The 27,908-nt window shown below is 44.4% G+C and overlaps 1 protein-coding gene and 1 long non-coding RNA gene across 7 annotated transcripts; one reads left to right on the forward strand and one right to left on the reverse strand.

The window, feature by feature from the left end:
• Positions 1-19: 19 nt before the first annotated feature.
• LOC111730710 lies at positions 20-8,449 on the reverse strand. The gene is made up of 3 exons (XR_002776794.1): positions 8,434-8,449; positions 1,584-1,636; positions 20-230 (listed from the first exon to the last, which is right to left on the reverse strand). It is a non-coding gene; the product is annotated as an uncharacterized LOC111730710 (long non-coding RNA).
• On the forward strand, positions 4,581-20,998 carry RIPK2 (receptor interacting serine/threonine kinase 2). 6 transcript variants are annotated; one of them, XM_023522095.1, is made up of 11 exons: positions 4,582-4,759; positions 7,083-7,238; positions 9,978-10,150; positions 10,843-10,892; positions 11,296-11,457; positions 12,600-12,758; positions 15,261-15,346; positions 16,961-17,047; positions 18,138-18,231; positions 19,743-19,895; positions 20,410-20,998. In XM_023522095.1, the coding sequence occupies exons 1-11, from the start codon at positions 4,724-4,726 to the stop codon at positions 20,793-20,795; spliced, it is 1,542 nt and encodes a 513-aa protein (XP_023377863.1). In that variant the 5' UTR covers positions 4,582-4,723; the 3' UTR covers positions 20,796-20,998. The 6 variants fall into 6 exon arrangements, with proteins under 6 accessions (XP_023377868.1, XP_023377863.1, XP_023377865.1 ...); XM_023522097.1 differs by having other exon boundaries at positions 20,458-20,998; XM_023522096.1 differs by having other exon boundaries at positions 4,583-4,759; positions 9,993-10,150.
• Positions 20,999-27,908: the final 6,910 nt, after the last annotated feature.

A 27,908-nucleotide genomic window follows, 5' to 3' on the forward strand; every position in this document is an offset into this window, starting at 1 on the left:
ATTTAAGACACTGGTAAAATTCTTTTCACGTGTCTTTTTAATGGGGCCAATAGAAAATGTAACATCGTATATGTGGTTTACGTTTATTGAGCAGCGCCGCTCCAGGGTCTGCGAAGTTTTGTATTGAGGTTTCCGCGGTCGCTTTTGTTTTGTTTCGTAGCTTGTCACGTGTAGTCAGGAAAGTTTAGAGATGGAATCCAGCTCGGCTGCTCGGGTTCTCACAGCAGAGCCTGTCCCAGAGGAAATATTTCCGCTAACAGTAAACTGAATCAGAACTGTGAAATAACCAAAAATTTCGAATGTCTCGCACATCCTGAGACACCTTCAGTGCATTAGTTTCTGTTTCCTAAAAAACATTTCAACCGTATACGGTGGGCCTGTGACTATTAGTCAGTGAGTGTAGTCACTAGCTGTACATTTTCCTCCCTAGTAGGGCCCGCATTGTTCCCAGTGAGTTGACATCCTGGCTGCAGCCAGAGCCTCTCCTCCCCGCCGTCCCCGCCCACCCCGTGTCAAAGTGAAAATGCCTCACATCAGAGGCCTGATTGGCCAAACGCTGTGTTAGCATGCAGTATCAGATAAATTCCTCAGCTGCAGCCTTGCGGGTGGTAACTGCCCTTTGATCTGCCTGTGGCTTTTCTTTGCTATCTCTGGATATCAGGCTTGGATGGGCCAGATGTAACAGATTCAAGACACCTCTAGAGGTTGTTCCCACCTTTTGTATGCCATAATCCAGGCCTCCTGATATACAGGGTGTGGTCTGTTTACCCTGGGCCTTGAATTCTCCGAGCAAGTGCTAGGCAAGTGTGTCTGTGTCAGCAGTCAACTCTGAAGGCTGGTGGGGTAAGGGAGGGTGGATGCAGTTTAGAATCAGCTATGCAAATATATGGAAATCTAGCATCAGGGGAACTATTAGGTATTCTAAAGCCAACTGATCCTTCCATTTTGGATGCTGCTTCTCAAGATTTTAATTTATCTAAGTTTTGTGCCATGTGGAGGCCGAGGAATGAAAAAGGAGTTCCCTTTCCATATTCATTGACAATTTTCATAATCTAAAACTTCACTAAATTGGGTAGGAAATGAATTGTCAAAAAAGCCATAAAGAAAGACCAGTGGAACACGTGTCTCCCACCTGTTTGATAGGATGTTAACATTAGCAGTGTGTGTTTACATAGTCTGAGCACAGGGCTCAGCTATGCAGTTGACTCACAGGCTATTTCCTCACTTATAAAGTGGGGATAATAAATACATGGACCTCTTGGGCCCTGGTGAGCATAATGTGTGCATTGTTCTTTGGGATCACCTGAAAGAAGAATTTACGTGATGTTTCGCATTATTTTAGGGACCAGTGAGTCTTTCTCTATGACTTGACTACTGCCCGTTGCAGGGGACCTTCCCAGCAATCTCCCACCGCCTTACAAGTAGATGGGTCTGATTGGTTGTTCACACTGTAGACACCAGAACTGGTTTTTGACTGGTAATTTTGGTGATATGTCTACAGGAGCTGTATTTTACATTTTTATTTTTAAAAACATGGAAACCGATTTTTAAACTGTTTTGGCTTTTTCAGCTTTCCCACTCACTCAGTCTTCCCAAAATCTGGCTTCAAGAGCTTTCCTTCTTCTCTGATCACGCACTAGAATGGAAAGAACACAGGCTTTAGAGTCCCACGATTGTAATTCAGATCTGATTCCAACCCTGCCACTTAGTATTGTATCGCCATTAGAAAATTATTCATTGATTGGAGATTCAGTGCCCTCATGTATGAAGTGGGGACAATGAAACCAACTTTGGAGGGTTGGTCTTAGGATTATAGCGCATATAAAGTGGCTGACACATAATAGGATCAAAATAGAAGGAAGAATGCCTCATACCCTTCATGGGAGGAGGAGGGTAGTGTCACTGAGACTTCCCCAGCATGCCCTGCCTGTCTCTCTCATTCTTTATCAGAGTACCCAGGAGTCTTCAGGTCTACCTTCCGTCTCCCTGTGAGGGTGCTGCGCAGTACCTGTCTTTCTGACCTACATCTCTTGATGCAAATACAGAACTGTTTCACCTTACAGAATATAAGTTTAGTTAAAACAGATCTCACAAGCTTATATAATTGGTTGCCTCAGAGTTGGGGTATTACTATAGCTGCAGATTAGAGTATGCTCTCTTCTAACTCTTCAATGTTGAAAATACGAGCACATATATGTTCAATATATGTTCATTTATTAAAAAATGATTAAGGTTTTTGCTTTATTTTGCTTTTGATTATTTTGGGAGCAGGCCTCGTCCTTGGGTCTGGAATTGTGTTGCTTATTGCAACATCCATTCATCCAGAGCTTGGGTGGTTTAAAAGCCAACCAATCATGACTACTTACCTAACTTCTGGAGACGTTTCTATTTCTGTTATTGTTGCTACCAACACTCATTCATCCAGGGTAAAAACTGATGACATCTTCAAGTCCCTTCTCTTTTTTTTTGTACTTTTTAGTCTCTCAGTGACCACGGCCTGAACATCCTAGTCAGCTAGTGTTTTTCCTTCCATTTCACTGTGGCCTTCACGGCTTCAGGCTTTCATTGCTTCACATGTTCACTAGTATAACCTTCTACACCCTGCTGCCCGGCTAATCATCAAAGTGTGTTCTGCTCATGTTATTCCTCTGCTTAAGGATCTGCAGTCACAACTCAGAGAGCTGGCCTGGCTTTAAGGCTCTGAGACGTGGCCCCAGCCTGCCCTATTCACCCTGACTCCTTTACATTCTCCGTTATGTATCCTGATTCGTATTAGGCCATTTGCCGTGTTCTAAACACAGCTCTCACTTTAATTTCCCACGTAGAGCTGGCGCATGTCTGTCAGACATCTACTGTGTGCCAGGCCCTGGTCCAGGTCCAGGTCCTGGGCTTACACAGGTGAGAAAGAAAGGCAAGGTCCCTTCCTCTTGGACGCTACATCCATCTCACATGCCCTTTCTCCACAGACTGAGCGTCTGTCCACCCCTAAAGTGTGGTTGAGGCCCCATCTCTCCAAAGATTGGTGCACCCCGAGCCCAGAGTTCACTCTTTTCTCTGAGCTCCCACAATTCTCCATTTATTCAGTTACTTTTTTTTTGGTGCCATTAACCACATTCTGCCTTATATATTAAGTATTCTTTTCTTATTTGCTTTCCTTATTTTGTAACTTTATTGAGGAATAATTGACAAATATACTTGTGTACAGTCACGTGCCACTTAACGACAGGGAGACGTTCAGAGAAATGCGTCATTATTAGGCAAACATCACAGAGGCTCTCACACAAACCTAGATGGTCTAGCCTGCTGCACACCTGGGCTACAAGCCTGTGCAGCATGTTACTGTACAAAACAACACAGGATTAAAGCAAACACAAGAGAAATAATGCAATCGAGAGACAGTAAGCACGAGATGCAGGAGGCTGCCGCCTGCGTGACACAGCACGCTTTTACAGCAAACCTTTTTTTTTATAAGTGGAAAGAGTACACTCTAAAATAATGATGAAAAGTATAGGATAGTAAATAAATAAGCCAGTAACGTAGTCATTTATTATCATGACCTAGTATTGTGTCCATAACCGCACTGCTGTCCTTTTACATGACCGGCCGCACAGTAGGTTGTTTACTCCAGCACCACCGCAAACACAGGTACTGCATTGTGCAGTGACATTCTGACGGCTACAGTGTCACTAAGCCATAGGAATTTTCACTCCATCGTAATCCTTTAGGACCATGGTCATATATGTCCTTGACCAAAACGTTATGCGTGCAGGACTGTATATTTAAAGTGTACCGCGTGATGATTTGATATACATTTCAATTGCAGAATGATTACCAAAATCAAGTTAACACATCCAAAGAAGACATACAAATAGCCAATAGGTATTTGAAAAGGTGTTCGACATCACTTACCATCAGGAAAATGCCAATCGAAACCACAACGAGTATTTCTTCTTCTTAAAAGACTTCTGGGCAGCTTGAGGGGATGGACTTTTTTATATGTAGATTCTCCATAATGCTCACAGTTTATTCTTAATAAAAGTTCGATAGCTATTAGTTTTATGTATGAATAAGCAAATAACCCTGGGATCCAGTTACCCCAGGCATCTGTTGTAAGCATGTACCTGTTCTGTGTTCTTTTCCTGAGTTCCAGTATATAAGAACTATCACCTAGTCATTTAAATCAACAACATTTAAATGTTTTAATATTCAAGATATTGTGGGAAATTTTACATGGTATACAACCATAAAATACAATATTCGAATCGAATCTGATCATTTTAGTACAACATGAACTTATTAGCTCACTCACAGTCATTCTAATCAGACTTTATAAACTGACTTTTCCTTTCCTGGAAAAGCGCATAGTAATAGCCTGGGCGTGGCACTTTTTTTCTGTCAGTGGCTTCTAGAAGTTATTTTGGTCTCTCAACAAACCTGTGGATCTATAGGGTAGGCGTTATTCCTACCTCAAATATGATGAAGTTACATAATTTACATGAGGTCAAAGCTAATTAATGAAAAAAATCCAGGCTTACTTAATATCATGGGCATGCTAATTATGTATTTTTTCATTACTTTGAAATAATTATGCTTTTTTTTCTTTAGTGAAAGAAATGATGTCTTAAGAGAAGCTGAAATTTTACACAAAGCTAGATTTAGTTACATTCTTCCAATTTTGGGAATTTGCAACGAGCCTGAATTTTTGGGAATAGTTACTGAATACATGCCAAATGGATCATTAAATGAACTCCTACATAGGGTAAGTGTACGTTTTCAGTGGCTGTAATTCAAGCTTTATAGTGCTTTGGTTTTACAGAAGATCAAACTATTTGGGGATATACAGATGAATCAAAATAAGAATAAAAAACAATTGCAGTGGTAAAGTTTCACCACATAGGGCTTCTTTTGTGTTGTTAAAAATAATGTGAGTCAGGCCCTATATTCTAAGGGTCCTATATGATTTTGCTTATGTTACTATTGGTGAGTTTTACACTCGATTCCAATATCCACATGTACACATACACAGGTAGGCAAAGGAAAGAGAAAAGATAAACTCTGCACACTATACCGTCCACTCCTAGTTCAGCCAGATTTTAAAGACAATTCAGGGTTCAAATTAAATGTAATAATGCTAGTTCATAAAGTTCTGAATTAACAGGCCAAATAAATCTGTCTCTGGGTACCAAATACATTAGCTTTTCCATACTAGAGAACAGCATGAGCCACTTACTTTTTTTCTCAAGGTGCCAATTACTCTGGCTCTCATTGTGAATCCAACTAGTAAACAAATTTGGGGATCCTCATTTCAAAATATATGTATTCATCTGTTGTCATTTGCTTGAACTGATGTCATTACTATTATCTCCAACGTGCAGTTTCTCTGAAGAAATCTTTTTAAAATACTCAGTCCATATCGTGAGATTTGTTTAGTTGAACCGGATAGTATACACAGTAAAATCCAATTACTGGGTGCTCCTAATTCTGATACATCAGTGTTCTGTAAGTGACAAAGGAGAGCGGGTGCCACTTCTGCCACTTCCGCTCTCTGTTTCAGGACACGTCACGCTCTGCGGTGTGACCATCTGAAACAAGGGTGGAGTGAGATTCGTGTAACCACTACAGCAGTGGTTGCAAATATTAATTAGGTGCATTTTTTTCTTTTTGAGAAATGAATATAAGGAGAATTTTTAATGTTTTTCTTCCATACCCCAGCACCCCAACAGATACTCTGGCACCCAGATCTGGAGCCCCCTAGAGATTCTAGAGCCTCCTTCAGGGGGATTGCTAACTCCCAGAGGGAACCCTAAAATACAGAGTGAGCACTTGACCGTGACTAGAAGCCTTCACATAACACTGTGTGCAGAGGCCTCTTTATTCCTTTAAACTACCTAATTTTCAGAAAAGTTACCTTTTTACGGATTAAAAGACTCAGTTACTCAAGTAGAGGAGGAGGCTCTGTGTAAACCAGAGTAAGTAACGTTCAACACAGTGTTTGTGTTTCTTTTCGTTTCCTGTACTGCATTATTAGGGTGAAATTTATCTTGAAGTACCACCTCCCCCAATCTCACAAAAGGTTCTTTGAAATAAATCAAAATACAATGTAAACACAAAGTATTTTGGCCCATTTCCCTGCCAAGTTGCTCACTGGGACTATAAGTTGATCATTTGCAGAAAAAATTCTGAAGAATAGTTTGTAGCTTTCAGTAGAAGCATACTTTTTCATGTCATTTAGAAAAATGTACCCAGTGGCATGGTGCCCGATGAGTCACTGTCGGTTCTTCCCAAAATATGTAATTTTTCTGAGTATGTTCATTCTCCCAAGAGGCTGTATTATTTTTATGTTCAGAAAACATTTATTTTAAGAAAGTTCAGAAGGATATCACTTGTAAGTACAAAGAAATATAAAACAATATGTCTTCAATGTGTCTGTATTATATATGCTTTGGAAATGAAGATGATCTTTGTCTCTTTCATAAAAACAAAACTTAAGGCTAACTTTTCAAGTTGGAATGCAAATAAATTAATTATATGATTAAAAGTATGAGATAGTAATGCTTAGTTAACATATGGTTATAATTTTTAATTGATGCAATGATTATAATAAGGTATGATTTTATATTCATAGGAAAATTAAAACATTAATTTTGATTCAATGGATGGTATGTACTGGAAACATTGTGTGTGTGTGTGTGCACGTGCGTGTGCACACATGAACAAGCTAGTTGATAAGAGCCATAGAACGGGGAGGTGGGCGTGGGTATAGGTATATGTGTCTGGGTATTATACAGATAAAAAAATAATTGAAACTGTGTCAGCTGAAGAAAGAAGACCCAATATCATGTAATTACATTACCAATATAAAAAGGAAATAGGAGTACTATAAAGTTATTATTTTCTCTAAACAGTGAGGAAAATGAGATACAAAAATGTTAATGTCAAATTGATACTATGTAATAAAAATGAGCATATGTTTTGACCTTAGTTTATACTGCATTTCCTCATAAACGATTTCATTTTCAGAGTGGGAATGTATCGAATTCTGGGCACTGATTTGGGTTTTGTTTCTTTCCATGTACATGAAGAAAACTGAATACCCTGAGGTTGCTTGGCCACTGAGATTCCGCATCCTGCATGAAATTGCACTGGGCGTAAACTACCTGCACAATATGAACCCTCCTCTGCTTCATCATGACTTGAAGACTCAGAATATCTTATTGGATAACGAATTTCATGTTAAGGTAATTACTTTTAAAAAAGTTTATCTACATCTTTGTGATTAATAGGTTTAGAAAGACTTTCGAGTTATTTTTTCCACCTAGCCCGTTTAGTCTCTCTCCCTTTGCCATAACCTGTAATTCTCATCTTCAGTGTCCTACCTTCCTACTGCAATGGCTTCGTTATTCTTAGACCACAGTCATAGAATTGCAGTACAAATTACAAAATCATTTTGTTCTTAAACGAAATTGTAGAATATACGTTTTTTATTTTGAAATTACTATAGAGTCATGGGAAGTTAAAACAAAGATAATACAGAGGTCCCACGTGTCCTTCACCCAGTTTCCGCCAGCAGTTACATCGCTCCTACTGATACTTCAGTTTCAAGACTGAGAACCTGACATTGGTACAATGCACGTATGTGGTTCTGTGGCACTGTGACACACGTGCAAATCTGCAGAAGCAATCGGCGAGATACAGCACTACGTCACCACAAAGGCAGCACTCATGCGGCCCCTTCAGAGTCACGCCCACCTCCGGCCCCTCCCCACTCCATCCCTGAGCCCTGGAGACCACCGGTCTGTTTTCCATCTTTATAATTTCATCATTTTGAGAATGCTCTATAAATAGAATCGCACCGTGTGTTGTATTTTGAGACTCACTCTGTTCACTTAGCATGATGCCTCTGAGACACGTCTCTCACTGCTGAACAGTACCCCATGGTGCGGATGCACCACACTCATTTAACCACCTACTCGGGGAAAAGTTATTTCAGTCTTTGGCAGTTAAAACAAAGCCCCCACGAACAATCCTGTGCAACTTTTTAATGAACAGCAGTTTTCGTTTCTCTGGAATAGATGCCCAGGAATACAACAGCTGGGTCATATAGTAAGGGTATGTTTGGTTTTTCAGAAACGATTTTCCAGAGTGCCCGTACCGTTTTCTATTCCACCAGCTGTGTGACTTTTCCACATCCTCACCAGCACTTGGTGTTACCGCGGTTTTTATTTTAGCTCTTCTAGTAAGTGCAGGGTAGTATCTCACTACAGCCTTGATTTGTATCTTCGTAATGGCTGATGATGTTGAGTACTCCTCATGTGCTAATCTGCCATCTGTACATTCTTTTTAGTGATACAGTTATGGCTCAGATATGAGATGAGACCACACTCCAAATTTTTTAGCATTTTTCACTCTGGCACAAAAATCAACTTTACTTACCATGCTAATGCTTCTTACCCTGGCAGATGTGTGCCCGGAGTACTGCTTTGCTTTCAGAGGGTAGGAGGCGTGGACTCTGCAGTCCAGATGAGAGGCATGGAACACGGGGTCCCTGGAGCCTCGGTCCCGCCGAAGCGGCGCAGGGCCTGACACGCGGCGCCGTGCTTGCTGATGTTGCCTGAACGAGAGCAACCGTCAGAGATTTATCCTTGTGATCAAAACGCCAACCATTCTGACATGGCTCGTTTCGCTTTCTCAGTACAACCTTATGATACAGACACTGTCGTCAGCCCCAGGCTACACGAGGGTGATCTGAGGCACAGAGGAATGGAGACGCTCGCTCAAGGTCACACAGCTAACGAAGGCGCAGCTGAGAACGTCCACCTAACGCAATCTAGGTTCCAGAACCCGAGTCCTCAGCCACATCGAGCCTTTTAAAATCAGCCCGGCCCCGCTCTCCCTGTGCTGGCGCCGTGTTTTCTCTTGGTCTTCCCTGATACTTTTTCTTACACTTACCTTTAACTATCATAACGTAGGAAAGATTCATCCAGTCCATTCCCTCCCTTTTTGGAGTGGGGCCATATTGTTTTTAAATCCCAGATTCATCTACACACTAAACAAATGATTTCTTTACTGGTTTCTGTTAAAACCAGTAAAAATATAAGAATGAAACAACTGAGGTACGGATAGATGGTGTCCTGGGTGGAGGCCCTTCCGCTGTGTTGACTCTGAAATTGTTCAGTGAGAAGGTATAAGTAGTTTAAATCAAACGTCTTCAGAGTTTTCCCAAGCTCTTTTGTCCACTAAATATTGTTGGTTCTCATATTTTGTCTTCCATTAAAAAAAAATTAAGGTACCTTTTAAACATTTAGAGTTATAAAATATTATATAACATCTGCACAAGATTTATAAGTGACGCAAAACTATAAAGGATGTATCAAAAGTACAGAATGTTTATCAGTGATAATTCTTTAGGCTGTCATTGTCACGAACATGAATAGATAGGCCCCTTGTAGCAGTAGGTGTAAGTCATGTAATAATGAGCCATACTATCTTGGGATTCTGCTTATCTCAAAATTGAAGGATACTATTTTTAGGGCATTATAAATAAGAACATACAAACCTGAGTTGTGAGGATGTCAGAGAAGATCTTTGAGATATGAGTTGTTTAGCAGTTCCACGAGGTTTGTTTAAATTTGAAAACCGCACACTGCGAAGCTACTCGTCATGACTTTTCAGTGTTCAGTGTACATGCTCATTCAGATTATAATACAAAAAATACTCCTCTTTAATTATTCCAAACGTAGTCTCCCTTTTAAATTTTGCATATTGTGCTAAACCGCAAGTCAGTATGCGTTTCTCTAGAGTCGTTGGGCTCAGTGCTGTGGGATCCAATTTGTTAAGAAATTGGTGGAATATGTAGGAAAAAAATGTTAATATAGGTAATGATCTCTAGTCTGTTGTCTGAATATAATGAATATAAACAAAGACAGTCAATTGTTGGATTTTTTTAAAAGAGAAATTTTTAAAATTCAATTACTCAGTCTTTTCCCTTACAGATTGCAGATTTTGGTTTATCAAAATGGCGCCTGATGTCCCTGTCACAATCACGAAGCAGTAAATCTGCACCGGAAGGAGGCACAATTATCTACATGCCACCTGAAAACTATGAACCTGGACAAAAATCAAGGGCCAGCGTCAAGCATGATATATATAGGTACAGTATGTTACTTCTGATCAGAACTAACTTGTCTAAAAAGCAAGATTAATCAGAATTTCGAAGCTACATTTTGGTGCTTCTCTCATAGTGTGATGAGAATAAGAGGCCACAGTGATTAATGTTTTTCACACCAGAGGTGTCTTGCTTTAAGCCACTTTCACACCCTCGAAAAAATCTGTAAAGCTTACTTTATGTTTTCTATAATACTCGGAGTTTTATCACATGTGACTTTGATGGGGGTGGGGAGACAGTATGGTCAGCACTTAACTCTACCAAAGACGACAGTACTTAGACCAGAAGAACGTCTGTGGCATAGGGCTACGTGAGTCAGTCTTTGATATTGCCCTCTGCTTTGTGTGAACAGTAAAGTCATACGGCTAGAGGGCACAGCTTATCTAGGTGTTCAAGAATGATTATTAAATCATCCACAAGTTATTTTTGCATATAACTTCAAGTTTTGATAACAGTAATTCCCTAATTTTTCAACTTAGGATTAATTCCCTTTCAAAACAAAACTGTATATGAATATTATCTTAGTTACATATGCCGATTCTTTATATAGCAATTCACTACCTTATCACTTTCAAAAATGGCATCTCCACAGCCAGCTTTTAATTTTAGTGTTATTTTAGTTTATTATGCATAGCTAGTTTATAATATACTCTATGTATATTTTTGTCTTAAAACAGCTATGCGGTTATCATGTGGGAAGTCTTATCCAGAAAACAGCCTTTCGAGGGTAAGTGGACTCTGACTTCCTTATCCTGACAACATCTTGTTGGTAGGCCACACTCAGAACTAGCTAAAGCTCATCTTATTTTCAATTTGCTTACCATTCATTTTGTGGAAAACACACTGTAAAAACACAGCAGTTTATTATTTGTGAATCCACTACATACTGAAAAACATAGTAGATTTAAGAATCAGAAAAATTAGGTTCTAATTCTTGTGCCGACAGTAATTAGGCCCATGATCACCCTCAGAGGCACACGTGCCTGGCAGACACGCCCTCCCCTTACAGAGGGGGCAATGAATCAGTCCTAAGATTTTAAGAGTCCTTCATTTTCTCTTGGTTTCAGAATGTATTTAGTATATTGGATCACAAAATATTTCTAATGAATGAAATGTATTTGTTTTGACAGAAGTCACCAATCCTTTGCAGATTATGTACAGTGTGTCACAGGGTCATCGACCCGACACTAGTGAAGAAAGTCTGCCGTTTGATATACCTCACCGCGCAGTGATGCTCGATCTCATCAAAGCTGGATGGGCCCAGAACCCGGATGAAAGGCCATCCTTCTTAAGTGAGTGCACAGCCTCACTCCGGGCCTTCTGAGTGGGTGTGCTGCGAATCGAATACTCCTTGAAAAAAGTTAGACGACAAGCTCAAGGTGGTTTTCATTCTCTTCACTCTTGTTATTCATAATGTTTATAAAAGGGTGACTGTTTCTAGAGCAGAATTGAGAATTCCTAACAGAAAAGAGAAGTCCGATAGGAGTCATAATTCCGTTTACATATGCAGCAAGTATGTACCCAACACCCACCTCTTGCTGCATCCTGAGGTGGGACAGAGTGGTGACCAAGAGCATGTGGGTTGCTAAGTCCTGGGAGCTCACGTCCTAACCGAGAAGGCAGAGAACAAACACAAACGAGTGACAGACTGTGGAAGTCCCTGTGAGGAAGTAAGCGAGGAACCAGAGGCCTGTGAGGAAGGGAGGGCGCGCCGGGGGACTGGAGTGGTGGGCCAGGCCGCGGGGCTCTCCTGCAGAGCTTGGGTGCCTGTCCCCAGCCCCGTGTGGAGCCAGGGGTGTGTCCTGCAGGGGCAGCGGTGTGAGTGCAGGAGTCACTCCTGCTGCTGGTGGGGTAGAAGAGGCCAGCCAGGAGATGCTTGGGGCCGTTTTCTAATTAAGGTGGTGATCCTAGAGATGGAAAATTGGAGTTAAGATGATTTCAGAGGTAGACTGGACCATCGCCTAAATGCAAACATAGGAGGAACCCTTCATGACTTTGGGTGAGGCAGAGTTCTAGGATATGACATCAAAAACAAGATCCATAAAAAACTGGTAACTGGACTTCACAAAAATGGAAAAGTTTCGCATTGCAAAAGATCTATTAAGAAAAATAATAAGACAAGCCACAGACTGGGAACCTTCATTCCAGCTAAACAGTGAAATATATTTTCCATTCAAAACTTATGTCCAGAGCTCATCAGCCTTGTATTTTAAAAGTCAAAAGCTGCTAAAACATTGGGCTCACATTTTATCTTATTCCCCAGAGCCATGTGGGAAGGTATATCTCTCCTTTGTGCCTAGTGCCACTTCCAAATGGTCATTTTTCTCCATTTCCCCCAAATTCTAGCTCCATGCTGCGGCTTTTCCTAAGAGATGCTGAGCTTAGGAAGGGAAGACGGGCAACATGTCTTGAACCTAATTCTCCCGTCTTAAAGCTGCTACACCCACGCTCCATCCTCCCTTCGAGCTGATCCGGTTGTCACACTACGTGGAGAAAACACCACAAGAGGGTTCCCTCACACTTCCCCTGCCAGGTCTGCAGACTGTACTCGTGTCCGCTGGGAAATCACGTCTGCACACACTTCCCCTGCCAGGTCTGCAGACTGTACTCATGTCCGCTGGGAAATCACGTCTGCACACACATGTCGCGTGAACCGTGTCGCCGTGTTCTGGGACCGCCCTCTTCCCCTCTCCCGTCCCTTACGTTCCCTCTCAGCTCTTGCACTGTCTCCTACATGGAGGGAAAATCGTGGCCCCTCACCATCCCTCCCTGCCCCCATCAGCTGAGCACCTCGGGGACTGTCTGCTGCCACCCCCCCCGCCCCCCGACTCACTCTAACAGCCTCTGCCGGTCACCTGCTCGCCATCTCCCCTGGAACCGCTGCATGTGGGGCTCCAGCGACACCGACGCTGGGCCAGCCTGCTCACTGGGCTCCCGGTGGGTCAAAGATGACTGGCCACTCTCTCCTGGAAACTCCCTGGGGCGGCCCCGAAGCCCCAGGAGACCCACCCTCTCTCTCTCCTCTGCTCAGCTCCTTACCGTGGGAATCCCTCGGAGCTCCGATCTGGGCCCTTAACTCCTCGCTCTCCCCGCTGCCTTCCGAGTGAGCCAGGCCAGACCGTGGCTTTACGTGCCACCCCGTGTTAGGGACACCCAGCTTTATATCGGAGCCCTGGCCGCTCCCTGAGCAACGAGTTCATTTATTGTTGTAGTAACAGTAGTCATTATGATTGTTTCTACTTGTCGGCTACCATGAATAATGCTGCTGTTCATTTGCTGGGTCGTAGGTTACATTTACCTTTCATTTTTAAGAAACTGCCAAGCTGTTTTCTATCACGTTGCATTTCCACCAGCCAGTGTGAGATTTCCAGCGTCTCTGCATCGCTGTCAACTCTTGCTATCATCTGTCTTGTTAATTATAGCTATTCCAGTGGGTATGGCATGATATCTCATCGTAGTTTTAATTTGCACTTCCTCATGACTAATGATACTAAACATATTTTCACGTGCTTTTTATCTATTTGTATATCTTCTTTGGTGAAATTTAGTCTTTTGCCCATTTTCAAATCGGGTTATTTGTCTTATCAAGTTGCCAGAATTCTTCATATAGTCTAGATAGACCTAAGTCCTTTAGCAGAGACATGATATACAAAAATGTTCTCTAAGTCTGTCTTTTCATTTTTCTTAATAGTGTCTTTGGAAATGCAAAAGTTTTTAATTTTTTGAAGTTCAATGATCAGTGATTTTATGGATCCCGGTTTCGATGTCATATCTAATTCGTGGTCTAACCCGTTGAACTGTCTTAGCAATTTTGTCAAAAAGCAACTGACCATAACTGTAAGGGTTTATTTTTAGACTGTCAATTCCATTTCTGTCCTGTCGATCTATATGCCTATTTGTTCCCATCCCCCCACCACCACCTTTGGCCACCATCAGCTTGTCCTCTGTATCTGTGGGTCTTTCTGTTTTGTTTGTTCATTTAGTTTTTTTTTTTAGATTCCACATGTGAGATCATATGGTATTTGTCTTTCTCTGTTTTTCTTATTTCACTTAGCATAATACCTTCTATGTCTACCCATGTTGTCGCGAATGGCAGGATTTTATTCTTTTTTTTTACAGCTGAGTAATATTCCATTGCATACCTGGACCACCTCTTCTTTATCCATTTGTCCATCAGTGGGCACTTAGGCTGCTTCCACATCTTGCCTATTGTAAATAATGCTACAGCGATCATAGTGGTGCAGATATCTTTCTGAGTAAGTGTTTTAGTTTTCTTCAGATAAGTACCCAGAAGTGGAATTGCTGGGTCACATGGTAGTTTTATTTTTGATCTTTTGAAGAACTTCCATACTGTTTTCCACAGTGGCTGCACCGATGTGCATGAGGGCTCCCTTTTCCACATCCTCCCCAGCACCCGTTTGTTGATTAATCGATAGTAGGCACTCTGGCAGGTGCCAGATGAGAACTCATTGTGGTTTTAACTTGCAATTCCCAATGATTTGTGACATTGAGCATCTTTTCGTGTGTCTACTGGCCATCCATATGTCCTCTTTGGAGAAATGTCTGCTCACGTCTTCTGACCATTTTTCAATTGGATCGTCTGGGTTTTTTTGGTGTTAAGTTGTATGAGCTCACTTTATATTATGGATGTGAATCCCTTATCAGATGTATGGTTTGTGAATATCTCCTCCCATGCAGTAGGTTGTGTTTTTGTTTGTTGCTTTGGTATTTGCTGTTTTGGCTTCCTTCACTGTGCAAAGCCTTTTCGGTTTGCTTTAGTCCCGTTTGTTTGTTTGCTTCTGTGGCCCTTGCCTGAGCAGACGGAGTGGAAAATACTGCTGAGACCTATGCCAGAGAGTTGACCGCCTGTGTTTTCTTTTTGGAGTTTATGGCTTCAGGTCTTACATTTAAGTCTTTAATCCATTTTGAATTTATTTTTGTTTATGGTATATATATGATACCTTTATGCCTGTAATAAGTTGAATGTCAGTTTGCGGGAAAATTTACTTAGGGCCGTATCAGTTAAATATTAGCATTTATATTATTCCATCTAATGACTGGAAGCAATCTGAACTCAATTTATTTTTTTATTTAGAATGTTTAATAGAACTTGAACCAGTTCTGAGGACATTTGAAGAGATAACTTTTTTTGAAGCTGTTATGCAACTAAAGAAAACAAAGGTAAATTGCTAAACGAAATGCTGGAAATCGGACTTTAAACAACTGTATGTCAGTCATGGAGATGTTCAGTCCAGTTTATAGTCTTTATCTACATACTTTTCACAGGTATGCTACAGTATTGGAGCAGGAGAGTTTACTAGAGACTCCGGAAACCATCTTTCCTTGTCATGAGAGAGCTTTTCCTTTTCACTCAAATGGCCACCTCCGGATTTCAAAGACACTGCTAGAACTCCCACATATCAAATTTAAGTGTAAATGCATAACGGATGCCAGTGTGTGCAATGAATGCCCTAAATCAGCTAGGGGTTCGTTTTAGTCTGCATGGATTTCCCTAAAGTTTTAATACATACAGAATGATAGATGTCTGGGCACCTGCACTTTATCTAGTGTTCTTGGGGTTTTCCGAGATTTAAGTTAAGCTGTAGAATTTTTATTAATAACCAAAATCAAAATGTATATTTTTAAAATTGCTTGTTTTTCGTTGTCCCATTCACTTCATGTCGCAAAGAACAAAGCAGCAGTTGATACAGGTCACCTAGAGCAGTTGTCTCGTTTACTCACGCTGGCTCCTGGAGGTCAGAACTGACGGGCCCCATTACCACAGAGCTCTCTCGTCATTAAAAGTTGTTTGCAAAGCAACTACAGCCCCTGAGGGGCAGAGTCAGCAGTTTCGTGCGTGCTGCGTTTCATTCGACTGCATGTGAAAGATCATAAAAATCGTTAGTTATTAGCCAGACTCTTGGGTTGTAAACAAGCATAACCTGCAGTTAGGGACTCTTGCGACATACCTTTGGTTTAGAAGGGACGTACGTGCTTAAAGGAAACAGCGACACTTCACCAAACTAAAAATTGACATGGCAGTACTAGGAACTAGAGAGGAAATGTGCTAATTCTTACGATAACTTTTCACTGACTTCCCCACTTCAGAGTAGACAGTCTTGACCAGAACGTTCTGATTTCTCCACTTCTTAGTAGATATTTACTTCTGAGAACATTTCCTTTTGCTCTGTCTTTTCAGTCTCTCTCCTCTGCTCACAGCTTTCTCTTCTCATGTGCAGAGCTCGATAAAAGGGTCTGTTTCCTTAGTTATGAAGCAGAAGAGAACATTCCAGTTCCTTTTTTCTCCAAATAACTTAAACACTGGGATCTATATTTAAAACTGTTCATTTTTAGAACAAATTTTGGCTTTTTAAATAAAATAATTCAAAGTACATATTTTTAATATATACACTAGAATGTCATTTAATAATCATTTAATAATAGTATTGGAATAACATTTAATAATAGTATTACTTTCTTCAGTGTTTTTAAGTTGCCATATTGTTTTCTCTTAGAGTTGTTATATATTTTTTTAAATCCCTTTATCAATTCTGTGAAACCGGCAGGGCGAGAATCTCATGTCCATTTTATAGATGAGGCGACTGATGCTAGGGAGGTTGGTCCCATAACACCCTGCACGGCCAGCTGACGGCAGGGCCGAGAGTGGAATATAAATTTAATAAGATGTTTCATAAATTTCTGGTAACGAAGGTCACCATTTAGGGTGAGTTGTTTTGTTCGAGTATTTTACTCACATAATTTCCTAATCGCCTCCAATCAATGTATTCACTGCAGTTACGGAGTGCTTCGAGTACTGTCCACTTACATGACAAGAAAACGGAGTTATCTCTGAGCGTCTCTCTAAATCATGGTCCACAAGAGGTAAAAAAGAATTACGCTGATAAACTCACAGTATGAGGAGGGTGTGGGAGGGCATTTCGTCTAAGTCCCTCTACAGACGGGAAACTGAAGCCGCGGGGCCCTGGGAAGCTGGGTAGCCCACGGCAGCCTCCAGCCAGAAACCCAGATCTCCTGACTCTTGAGTCACTGTCGTGTGAGCCAAGACAGCTCCGGCTTCCTTGTCGGCACTGGCTTCTGTCCTGGTCATTGTTCTGTGTGAAGAATGGTGTCCGGGCAGCGTGGGGAATCACTGGTGCGGCCCTGCCGCCCGGCACACGCCCTCCTGGCCAAACGCAGAAGAGCTGTCGCAGCCGCCTGTCCCATCCCTGAGAGGTCACAGTGACTGGCAACAGGGAAATACCGTTTGTGTGACTGTCCTCAAAGAAAGGCCTCATTCAGACTTATTTCATTTATAGTAGTCATGTCTTTTAAGAATATACAGACTCAGAAAATGCCTTCAGAATGGACCCTGAAGCACGGCACATGGCCCAAGTCACCTTCACATACACCGTCTTGCTGGGTCCCCGGGCCCACACGTGCACAGTCTTAGGTAGGGACTAAGCTATCACAGAAAAGAGCCTGAGGGCCAGAGGGTTAAATGCCTCCTCGAAGGCAGATCAGTAACTGCGTGAGGAGCTAGCAGAGGGCCCGGCCTCCGTCGCCTCTGCATGGGCCCGTCCACATGGGTGGGCCCGAGGCCCTGAGAACAGGAATCCCATCTAAATCACAGGTGACCAGAGCTGCACACTTCAAGTGTCCCATCAACTGGACCAGAGCCTCTGAGATCATACAGCAAATATGAAAAAATGTCCAGTGGGCTGTTTAATGATTTCTAATATATAATTAACTGTTGCAGTACCATGGCCCCCTAATTTGAGTTGATAAAAAAAATCAAGTTCATTTGTTTATTTGATACAGAAATACGGATATAGTTTTGTAAAGTATAATATCTGTAGTAGTTTTGATTTTGTATCTAAGAAGCCAAAAGCAAGAAATATTTAGAAATTAAAGCTGTATAACTTCAAAAGTGATTTTTCATTGACCTTGATCATTCGCCCTCTGCTTACTTTAGGAATCGTGTGGATCACTTCAGCCCCCTAAAAGCGGTGGTTCCCCCGGAACCTCCAGGTCCCTGTCAGCTCCTCAGGACAATGAGCCTTCATCCAGTACGTGAATTTTTCAGTCACTATTACTCGCAAGGTTTCCATTTTCTATCAAGATGAGATTCTTGGCAAGCAACCATGGTTTGTATAGAACGTGTCTTTCATTTGCATTCATAGCTCGTTTTTACAAAGGGCCAGCGTCTAAGGGTATGGAAACGGTGGTGGGCCATTTAACCAACGTGTTCACTATCACGGGCATTACATTAGGCCCTAGAGAAAGAAACGGAAACACTTCTTGTGAGGAGGAGGAGAAAGGTGTTCGGGTAACCACGGTGTGAGAGGGAGAGGTGGACACCGCGCTGCGGGAGACGGGGACGGGGGTGACATTTACGACAAAGTGCTTTCACAGCCACCGCCGCGTGAGGGAGATAGTCCTCATTTTCTCATCTTTAAGATCGAGACTCCTGGATCACATAGTTCGCAGCTGGCAAATCCAAGACTCGAAGCCGGGTCTTTCAATAAGTATTTTCATGTCACTCCACTACGCCGTGTTGTTATCACAAAGGACTCTTTCTGACTGGAGGCTGGACCTGTAGTTACATAGGATGGGCATTCCAGGCAAGGAGCAGCACAGAGAACGCAGAACAGTGAGCAGTCGGGTTGGTGAAGAGCTGACAGGAAGGCGACAGGGTGCGGCCACGCCGTCGCCAAGTCCAGCCCGGGGCTGAGCTGGCTGGGCTGCCACCTGGGTACGGAGCAGCCACTGCAGATGACGGAGCGAGGTGCGACGTGCTCAGATTCGTGGCCCTAGGGGGCTTCATCCTGGGGTGTGCAGGGTGTTCTGGGCAGCGGGGCACGAGGCGGGAGACCAGTTAGGAGCCGGTGGTGTCTTCCCGCGGCTCAGCTGAGCGGGAGGCGGCCCGTGGGTGTCGGGGGTGGGAGGGGCGGGAGCCGCTGTGAGGACGCTGGCGGGAGGGAGAGAGGAAGAAAGCGAGTTACGCCTGGGCACGGGCGACGTGGGTGCTGCCGACAGGCACAGGAGTCGAACTGGGTTTTGGAGTTAAGATGAATAATTAAGTTTTTAATGTTTTTCTTTTAAATCTGAGGTGCTTAGCAGCGCATATGAGGACGATGTCCAGTGGGCTGTTTAAAATGTGAGACTGAGGGGTTCCATGAAGTCAGAAAATCTAATTACATGGATTTGGGAAGAGAAGTGACAGCTGAGGCCCTGAGGTTGAACAGGAGAACATAAAAGCACACGTCAGACACAGATTTAGAGGACACATTTAAACTGCAGGAGGAGGAAGAAGACAGGAAGAAGTAGGGGATGTGTAAAGAAGTAAGAGCCCATACTTGTCATTTACATAGAACAGAAGCATGGTAAAAAGACATTCAGCGTAAGCCCTTTCATTCAAAAAGACACTGACCTGTGGAATTCGGTTCATGAACCAGCTTCGACAGCAGTGAAAAGTTAAAGGTGTTGAATGCTCCTCTGTATGAGCCAGATGTGGACATTTTAGCTAACAGGAATAGCTAAGGAATATTCTACCTCTAATGAAGATGTTGTTTTACAGGAAAAAGTCAAGACTTTATGCAGCATCACCATCCGGCAAATCACAGTTGGGACAGCAACATGTCTGCGGCTCGGAGGACGGCACTCTGCGACCACAGGACCGCCCCGTGCTCCTTGGCAGCTGTAAATCCACTCTCGGCCGAGGGACATGCAGGTAACCTGTCTGCTGTGAGACTTCCTATCAGTGGTGCCAGCCAGGCCCCTCTCCACTCAGTGCTCAGTCTGCCACACAGCCAGCGTTGTTTGGCCTCGTTTCCTCCATACGATAAATATATACCTTCTTAAGTCGGAAAGCACTTGCAACCCCAGAAGACAGGAGGGTTGACGTGGAGCGACAGGCCCAGACAGTATTCCTAGGGAGGGCTTCTAGGAGGAGGTGGGACCCAATATGTTACTAAAGGTAAAGTTATTTTTGTTTATTTAACGAATATGCAGGTATCTTTTATAATAAGAAAAAAAAAACCCAAAAAATAAAAGTAGTTTTGCCCCATGATGCATAGCGTATAAATAGGCAGTGCTTTTTCTGGGAGGGGAAGGGAAGAGATAACCCAAATCTGAATGTTTCCTGAAACCTAACAGCATCCCCACAAAATACTAGTTTTCCCTATGAGCGCGATCATAGTAAAATTAGGTTTTATGCCTCTTTTTTCATCTGATTTTACTCCTAGCCACACGTCTGTCTTTCCCTTTGACTTGTCATGCCTGCTCTTGCGCAGAGGGTTCACAGCCTGGCGTGGCCCAGCAGTGGGTCCAGATGAAAAGAGAGGACATTGTGAGCCAGATGACCGAGGCCTGCCTCAACCAGTCGCTGGACGCCCTGCTGTCCAGGGACTTGATCATGAAGGAGGACTATGAACTCATTAGCACCAAGCCCACGAGGACCGCAAAAGTCAGACAGTTACTGGACACCACTGACATCCAAGGAGAAGAATTTGCCAGAGTCATAGTACAAAAGCTGAAAGACAACAAGCAGATGGGCCTTCAGCCGTACCCGGAAACCCTGACGGTTTCTCACTCGCTCTCTTTAAATTTATTTCAAAATAAAAGCTTATAGGTGACTCTTTTTCAAGAAAAAAGGTTCATTTATTAAAAAGTATTTTATATTTCTCTCGCCCTGATCATATTGTTTTTATAAAAATCCATGTATTAGAAGCTTTAATGGAGTTTCTTTTTCAGGTAAATATCAGTCTCCCTCCGTGACATTACAGTATTTTTTTAAATAGAGTAAAAAAGTTGGCATTTTGCTACACAGTTCAATTTTTTGTCTGTTTGGGTAATAGAAACTTTTTCAAATGTAATAATTATATGCATCTTGTACACAGCAGTGTCTTCAGGTATCATGCGTTTCTCCTGGGAACCGTTTTCACGTTCACTTCCTTTGTGGATTACTTATGACTTGTCTGAGATGCAGGTTGGCGTCGGAACTGTGCCCTTTATCCCTGAGCCGGAGGTGACGCAGCATTCCCACGCTACGGCGCGGGCTCCCACCCCCTCCAAAGGGCTGTTCATTAAGCTGTTACCCAGATTATGTTCTATTTATTTATTTTTTAGCTCTCTGTCTTTTTATTTTTTTCCCTAGCATTTTTTTTTTTATGGTGACATTGGTTAATGAAATGCAGCAAGTTTCAGGTGTACGATTCAACAGTAATGCATATGTATGTTGCATTGTGTGTTCACCAGCCATAGTCAGAGTTCTTTCTGTTACCACATGTTTAACCCGCTTTACCCCATGTACCTCCCCTCTTCCGCCTCCCCCGCTGCCCTCCGTTAACCACTAGTCTATTCCCCATGTCCATGAGCCTCTGTTTACATTTTTAAATGTTATTTTTTTTGACTCTGGATCTAAAATCTCAGCTTTGCACCCAGTCTGTATGCTTATGGGACATGCCTTCCAGCCGCTCTCTCCCATAATTTAATTAAGGGAGGCGCATTCGTCAACCATCATTACGGCTCTGTAGACTTTTTGTGCACAGACGACAACGTAGTGATAAGATGATATCGAGGGTCAAGGTGGCTCTGCAGGAAGCCCTCATCCCCAGTAGCACTGTTACAGCCCCAGAGGCCCGCCTCGTCCCTGCCCATATTTAGCGCCACAGCGATGTCTAGGGGCGGGTGAGACGGGGGAGCCGCCTTCCGCTGCCTCTGCAGTGACTGGCTGGGGCGGTGGAGGGAAGCCGGGGACAAGGAGGGGAAGGCGTGTCCTGGGGAGCCTGCTCCCCAGGCCAGGGGCAAGCACAGCCACCAGTAGGCGGGCTGCCTTAGGTCGGTGTGCACACGGTGCTAAGTGGCATCTGGGTCCTAGGGCACGGAAGTTCTTTTCAGTGTTCTCCAGCCTTCTGGGGAGTGTCACGAAAAGAATAGGCTTCGGGCTAAGAACTTCAGAAATAATATTTAGCGAGAGTTTTATAATTTTAAAAAATTTGTTTGAAAGTGATCTATATATGACAAGTAGTACTAGTTTTCTACTCATATAGTTTCATTTGATAACATTCGACTAAAAGGCTAATTTGAAGGACTACATTATAAAATAGGCAGTCTGTAGATGTAACAAGAATCTTAGAAGTAGTAGAGAATGAAGTTTAAGATTCAGTCACTCCAATCATTAGCTAATCTCTAATCATCTGCTTTTTAACTGAGCAGGACTAGGCAAGGCAGTGCATTTTACAACGGTGCCACCAGCAGCAACCCCGCCGCCTGTCATGCAGATGCCCAGCTCCCGCCTAAGACCGTCTGAATCAGCCCCTGAATCTGCCGTAACTAACCATCCGGGCCATTATTCCTGCTCAGGTTCTAGAGCCTATTTTGAGAAGCGCCATAGAATTGTGCCTAAAACAATTTCTCTTTCGGTTCACAAATCTGTTTTCTTTATGTCCGGGTGCCACATCTGTCTTCAGAACGTACAGTCTCAGAACTCAGGTTTGATTTGAAAATATTCCTTTTTTTTTAATCCAACTTGAATTCCCAAAATTTTGGTTGGGTTTTGTACTTTAGAATGACCACTTCACTTAAAGATGATAATCAGGTCAGTGGCCTAGAATCTACAACTCAGCTCTTTAAGGACGAACTTCAGAGGGGCAAACACTTGAATGATGACAGCAGAAGCAGAGAAGCGACCGGCTGCTGATGTCACACGCGGAGTACGGAGACCGTCCAGAGGGAGCCGCCGTGGGGCTGGTTTTCATCTCCCTCCCTCGTCATTAACCCGCGGCCCTCCCTCACCCCCTCAGTCAAATACTCAATTTCCTAACTTATGAAGAACAATTACGACCCATGGGGAGAACGGGAGAATCGAGAAATGCTCACACGTAGCTGTCCACACAGGCCTCTCTTCGGCTTCGGAAATGCATTTCTCCAGGGAAATCGCACCTGTTTCCCACGGAGCCTAGTTCCCAAGCCACCTCCCACTGGATTACCCCTAACGACAGAACAATAACAGCCTGCATTTCCTTTAACGGCAAAACTCCTTTGCTTCTCCTGACTGTCCCTTCTAGTCCTTTTTTCTGGAAAATTACTTATTACCAACCTTGTCCTTAATCATTTAAAATCAATGTCATAGAATTAATGACTCTAGGTTGAAAGGGACAATTATGCATCGGATATGCCTCAAATTCCTTTACAACAAAGATGTTAAGTAGACATATATCTCGAGATCAAAAACTTCCACCAAAGCCAGGGGAACTTACTGCCTGCTCAGCAATGCCCTTCATCCGCAGACAGTTCCAGCAGATAATCCTTCTGCACTGATTTGAAAATCAATTTCCCTAGAGCAGAGGTCCCCAATCCCCGGGCCATGGACCAGTACCTGTCTGTAGCCTGTCAGGGCCCGGGCCACACAGCAGGAGGCGAACGACGGGCCAGTCAGTGAAGCTTCATCAGTACCTGCAGCTGCTCCCCAGGCCAGCATCACCGCCTCAGCTGCGCCTCAGCTCCTCAGGCGTTAGATTCTCATAGGAGCCCTGGTCCCTGGTGCCACAAAGGTTGCAGACCGCTGCCCTATAGTATGTATCTACTGGCCCCGGCTCCAGTCCTTGGGATGGTATACAGAGTAAGCCGCACGCCAGGGAGACCTGCGAGATCCTGGCGTGCCGGTCCCCGGGGCCCCTTGGCCGCTGGAACAGTCCAGGTGGGAGGCTGTGTGGCCTGGATGGGGCCTTGCAGTGGGGCGGACATAAGGGGTAGAGTCAAGATATATTTTGGAGACAGAACAAGACTTGTCCACATATTAGCTATGGAAATATGGGGGTGGGGTGGAAAAAGGGCTCAAGACAAGCCTCAGGGAACAACCAGAAACTGGGAACAACCAGGTTTGAGATGAAAAAAACCAAGAGTTCAGTCTGGGGTACGTTATGTTTGAGATCGCGACAAGAAGCCCAAAATACCAAGCACGAGTCTGAGATCAGAGATATATGAGCCAGATAAGTAAATGTGAAAGTCACCCACACAGACGAGACTAAATAAATAAAATCGTACTGAAGCAGATGGTGACCACCCAGGGGACAGGATGTGGAAGCACCTGAAGCCCTATTCTCCTCCTCCAATACCTACTTCTGATGTAACTTTAAGTTACTTAAAATTTTTTAAGTTAGTCATGATTCTGGAACTATATCAAATAATTTAAAAAGTGGAATGATGATGTCATTTATAACAATTTCGTCTTCGTAGGAAAAAAATCTACATAAGAAGAGGGTGTTGATTTCCAGTGGAAAAAAAAGAGATGAATTTTGAAAAGTGCGATTATTTTTTTCCTAGTTCTCTTTTGAATGCTTTGCATGGTCGTGGGTGGCGGGCGATGGATGAACGCAGCCTTACTAATCTAGCACTGCTGCCAAAGGAAGGTCAAGTAATGCTGCGCCTAGACCACGCGAGAGTCAAATGCCCTTGAACCGTAACAGCCAGCTCAGCAGCCATTAAAAGAGCTTGGCTTCTCCAAGTCGAGCAGGAGGAAACAAGGAGGTCAGTGCCCCGTCTCCCAGCTCAAGGAACGCTCAGCTTCCTAAGGAAACATTTTGACACTTACTCTTCACACAGTAAGATCCTTCTCTAACTGAAACAGCTTCCTGCATGGGAAAACCCTCTCTCCTTCCCGTCTTTCTATTTCCAGCCCCAAACCACAACCCAGTTTCCACACGCCCTGGTTCTCTGAGACAGCACTGAGCAGCTGACCCTGGGCTCGGGCAGGACCTGTGCTCTCCTCTGGTCAAGCCTGAGCAGGATCGGAGAACTTTCCTGTTGACAGGACTAACCGGCTCTGCTAATGACATTTTCAAACGAGCAGGGGCAGGGGACAGGTCCGGATTGTCCCCGGGAGAAGCACGTTAGACTTTCTGTCAGTTACCGATCACGGCAACAGAACTCTGTGTGAACACAAAGAAACGTACAAGGGGCTATGCCTCTGCTTTCTGGAATTTCCAATAGCTCTTCTTGAAAACAAGTGGCAAGTAATGTGTTGCTGCGAAGCCTTTATCTGTGTTTCAAACACATGGCTTCTTACTGATGGACGAAGTACCTGGGGAGTGCCCCGCGTGACCGGAAAGGACGCAGAGTGGGGGGAACAGGGCTTGTCCTCTCACACTGCTCCAATCAGAAGTTAGATCCGCCCCACGGACGCTGTGCTCCAGTACGAGGGGGCCTCACACACCGTGACCTCACACACTGTGGCACCACGGGGGACCCGCGCTTCGCATGGGGGGCACACCTTCATTCTTCTTTTTTATTCACATTTATCTTTTTTTGGTGTGAACAGTTAAGCTCTACTCTCTTGGCAACTTCAGTTAGTCCAGGGCTGCCAGCCAGTCACCGTGTTCTGCCCGGGACCCTCAGGCCGTACTCGCCTTAAAGCTTAAAGTCCACGCCCTTCACGCTCCCAGCTCTCCGAATTCCCAGCCCCCAGCAACCACTTTTCCGCTGTTTCTATGAGTTGGGCCTTTTTTTAAAGATGTTGCATGAGTGACGCCATGCAGTATTTGTCTCTCTGTGTCCATCCTGTATCACTTAGCACAGTGTCCTCGATCTTCATCTGTGCTGCTGCGAATGATAAGATGTGCTTTTTGACGGCTGAAGAACCCCATTTGGAATCCATGTACCACTTATTCTTTATCTAGTCATCCTTTGACGGGCACTTACGTTCTTTCTCTATCTTGGCTACTGTGAATAAAATTTCTCTCTAATTGAAATAGAATAAGAACTAAGCCATTTTGTGAACCATTTCTATATTATTTTTACACTGTTTTGAAAATCGTTTCACTGCTGTGATTTGTTTCCCATTAACTGTCAGTTCAATGAGTTTTTGGTGATTCATGTGGCATGTCTGATCTGGATGAAGGCATTTCAGAGCCTCATAAATAAAGACTTTTCAGGGACTCAGAGAAAACCTTTTGTGTGTTTGCTTCCAGGCAAACTCAGGTTCTGACATCCTTATCCTTCGATTCAATGGCAGCCACTCAAAAATGTTTCCTTAAATATCCTTGAACTTCAGAAATGAAATATGTAGCATGTTAAAATGGAAGCAACGCAGACTGTGGTGACCAGGGCGCCCCTTAAAGGAAGAGCTCCTTTCGGGAGACACGGGTGTCCACAGTCTCTGCCAAAAGCCAACCTATCTTTTGAGGTTGCAGAAGTTTTTCACCGGAAAACGCTGCAGACCCCCCCCCCGCCCCCCGGTGGGCGGCCGAGGGAGAAGGAACAGTAGGGCGTGCTCACAGCCCGGCACAGTCCCCAAGGACAGTCACAGCAGCATCGTCTACCACGTCGGGGTCTGCACGTCTTGCTGACGTGCCCTTTTTCTGACAAGGAAGGCAGCAGTGACACTTACTGTCCAATGACGCTGAGCACACGTCAGGAGAGATGCCGTGGAAAGAGTGTCACCGGGATCCGCATCCCCATTGGAGAGGGAGCCAGTGCGCAGACACGAACATCTATTTTGAGAAACCGGCCTGTGGAGCCCGTCCGAGACCAGAGGGGAGTTCCAGCCGCATGCACACCGCGGCATCTGCGGCCTGAGGGGCTCGGCGCTGGGCCAGTGTGTGGCTGGGCCGGTGCGGGCCGCCCCTACGGCAGACCCCGGGGGCGGCTGGTCGCGTCCACAGCACCCTAACACGGCCTGACCACGCCTTTTCCTCTCTCACCTCTTATGTCACTTTTGGAAACGCTCCAGATCAGACATCGCACGTGGATTCCCACGCGGCCACTGTCACAGATACCCTAACGTCCCGTCAGTCAGGGGAGAAGGAAGGAAGGAGTCGTGAGGCCTGCCGTGACGGTGCCGTCCGGCCGGGAGAGCCTGAGGCAGCTGAGGGGAGCCAGCTCTAGAGAAATGTCTGCGAACAAGTATCATTATTTTCTTTCAGATATTAATTAGCTAACTTAGAGTTCGTTGATATTTTTCTACAAAAACCACAGGGAGCATCACCACAGGGCAAACTGGGCTAGAATCTGCAGCTGTCGATTTGTTAAGTGGCACTGAGTCCACCCCACTTCATTCCAAACCTCTGCACCCGAGATTCCTGCTAAAAGTAAGTGGCACCTTCCAGCAAGTTCTCTCTCCTGACCCTGGCTGCCCACCCAGCCCAGTGGGAGCGAGGCCCCTGGCCCTGTTCAGGGCCGACCCGTACCGCAGGGGCCAGGCCTTGCTTTGCTGGACGGGACTCGTCCATTGTCCCACCGTGGGCTGGGGTGCTCTCGGGGCCCCGTGGGGACGCACCAGTCTGTGCTCGCAGCAGCCGAGCTTCGTTCCCTCGGTCTCGCTGTTCCTGTGACTCTATCTCAGGGATAGATACGCGTGAATGTGGCCCACTTAAACCGGACCCCGAGGAGTCCCTCTCCAGGTTGTGGGGACGCAGGGTGTGACAGCTGCACACGGCTGCTGGTGAGGACCTCCGCAGCGCCACACACAAGTACGGACAAGCGCTGCAGTCCCTTCCTGTCCTCGGCTTCAGCCCTGCTCTGGCCACCTCCGCTGCCCGCCGCAGGCTGGACAATGGCGGGGCAACAGAAGCGGCTCAGCAAGGTGCAAAGGGGGGCGAGGAGGTCGGGGTGCGGGCACGCCTGGAGGACTTGGGGGGCCTGTTTCCACTTTGCGGGGTAAGGGTGGGCCGGTCCCAGCTCACTGGAGTCTCCTCGCTTTTACTAAAATGGTAATGAATTAGTTTTGCTAATCTTATCTCCTTTA

This window comes from Pteropus vampyrus, unplaced genomic scaffold (assembly GCF_000151845.1).
Source record: "Pteropus vampyrus isolate Shadow unplaced genomic scaffold, Pvam_2.0 Scaffold330, whole genome shotgun sequence".
NCBI classification, from domain to species: Eukaryota; Metazoa; Chordata; class Mammalia; order Chiroptera; family Pteropodidae; genus Pteropus; species Pteropus vampyrus.

Coding starts and splice junctions, on each gene's coding strand:
- RIPK2 (XM_023522095.1), top strand. CDS start 4,724: ATGCCAAATGGATCATTAAATGAACTCCTACATAGG. Junction 15,347..16,960: donor TGCAACTAAAGAAAACAAAG/GTAAATTGCTAA, acceptor TATTCACTGCAG/TTACGGAGTGCTTCGAGTAC. Junction 19,896..20,409: donor CTCGGCCGAGGGACATGCAG/GTAACCTGTCTG, acceptor TTTTACTCCTAG/CCACACGTCTGTCTTTCCCT.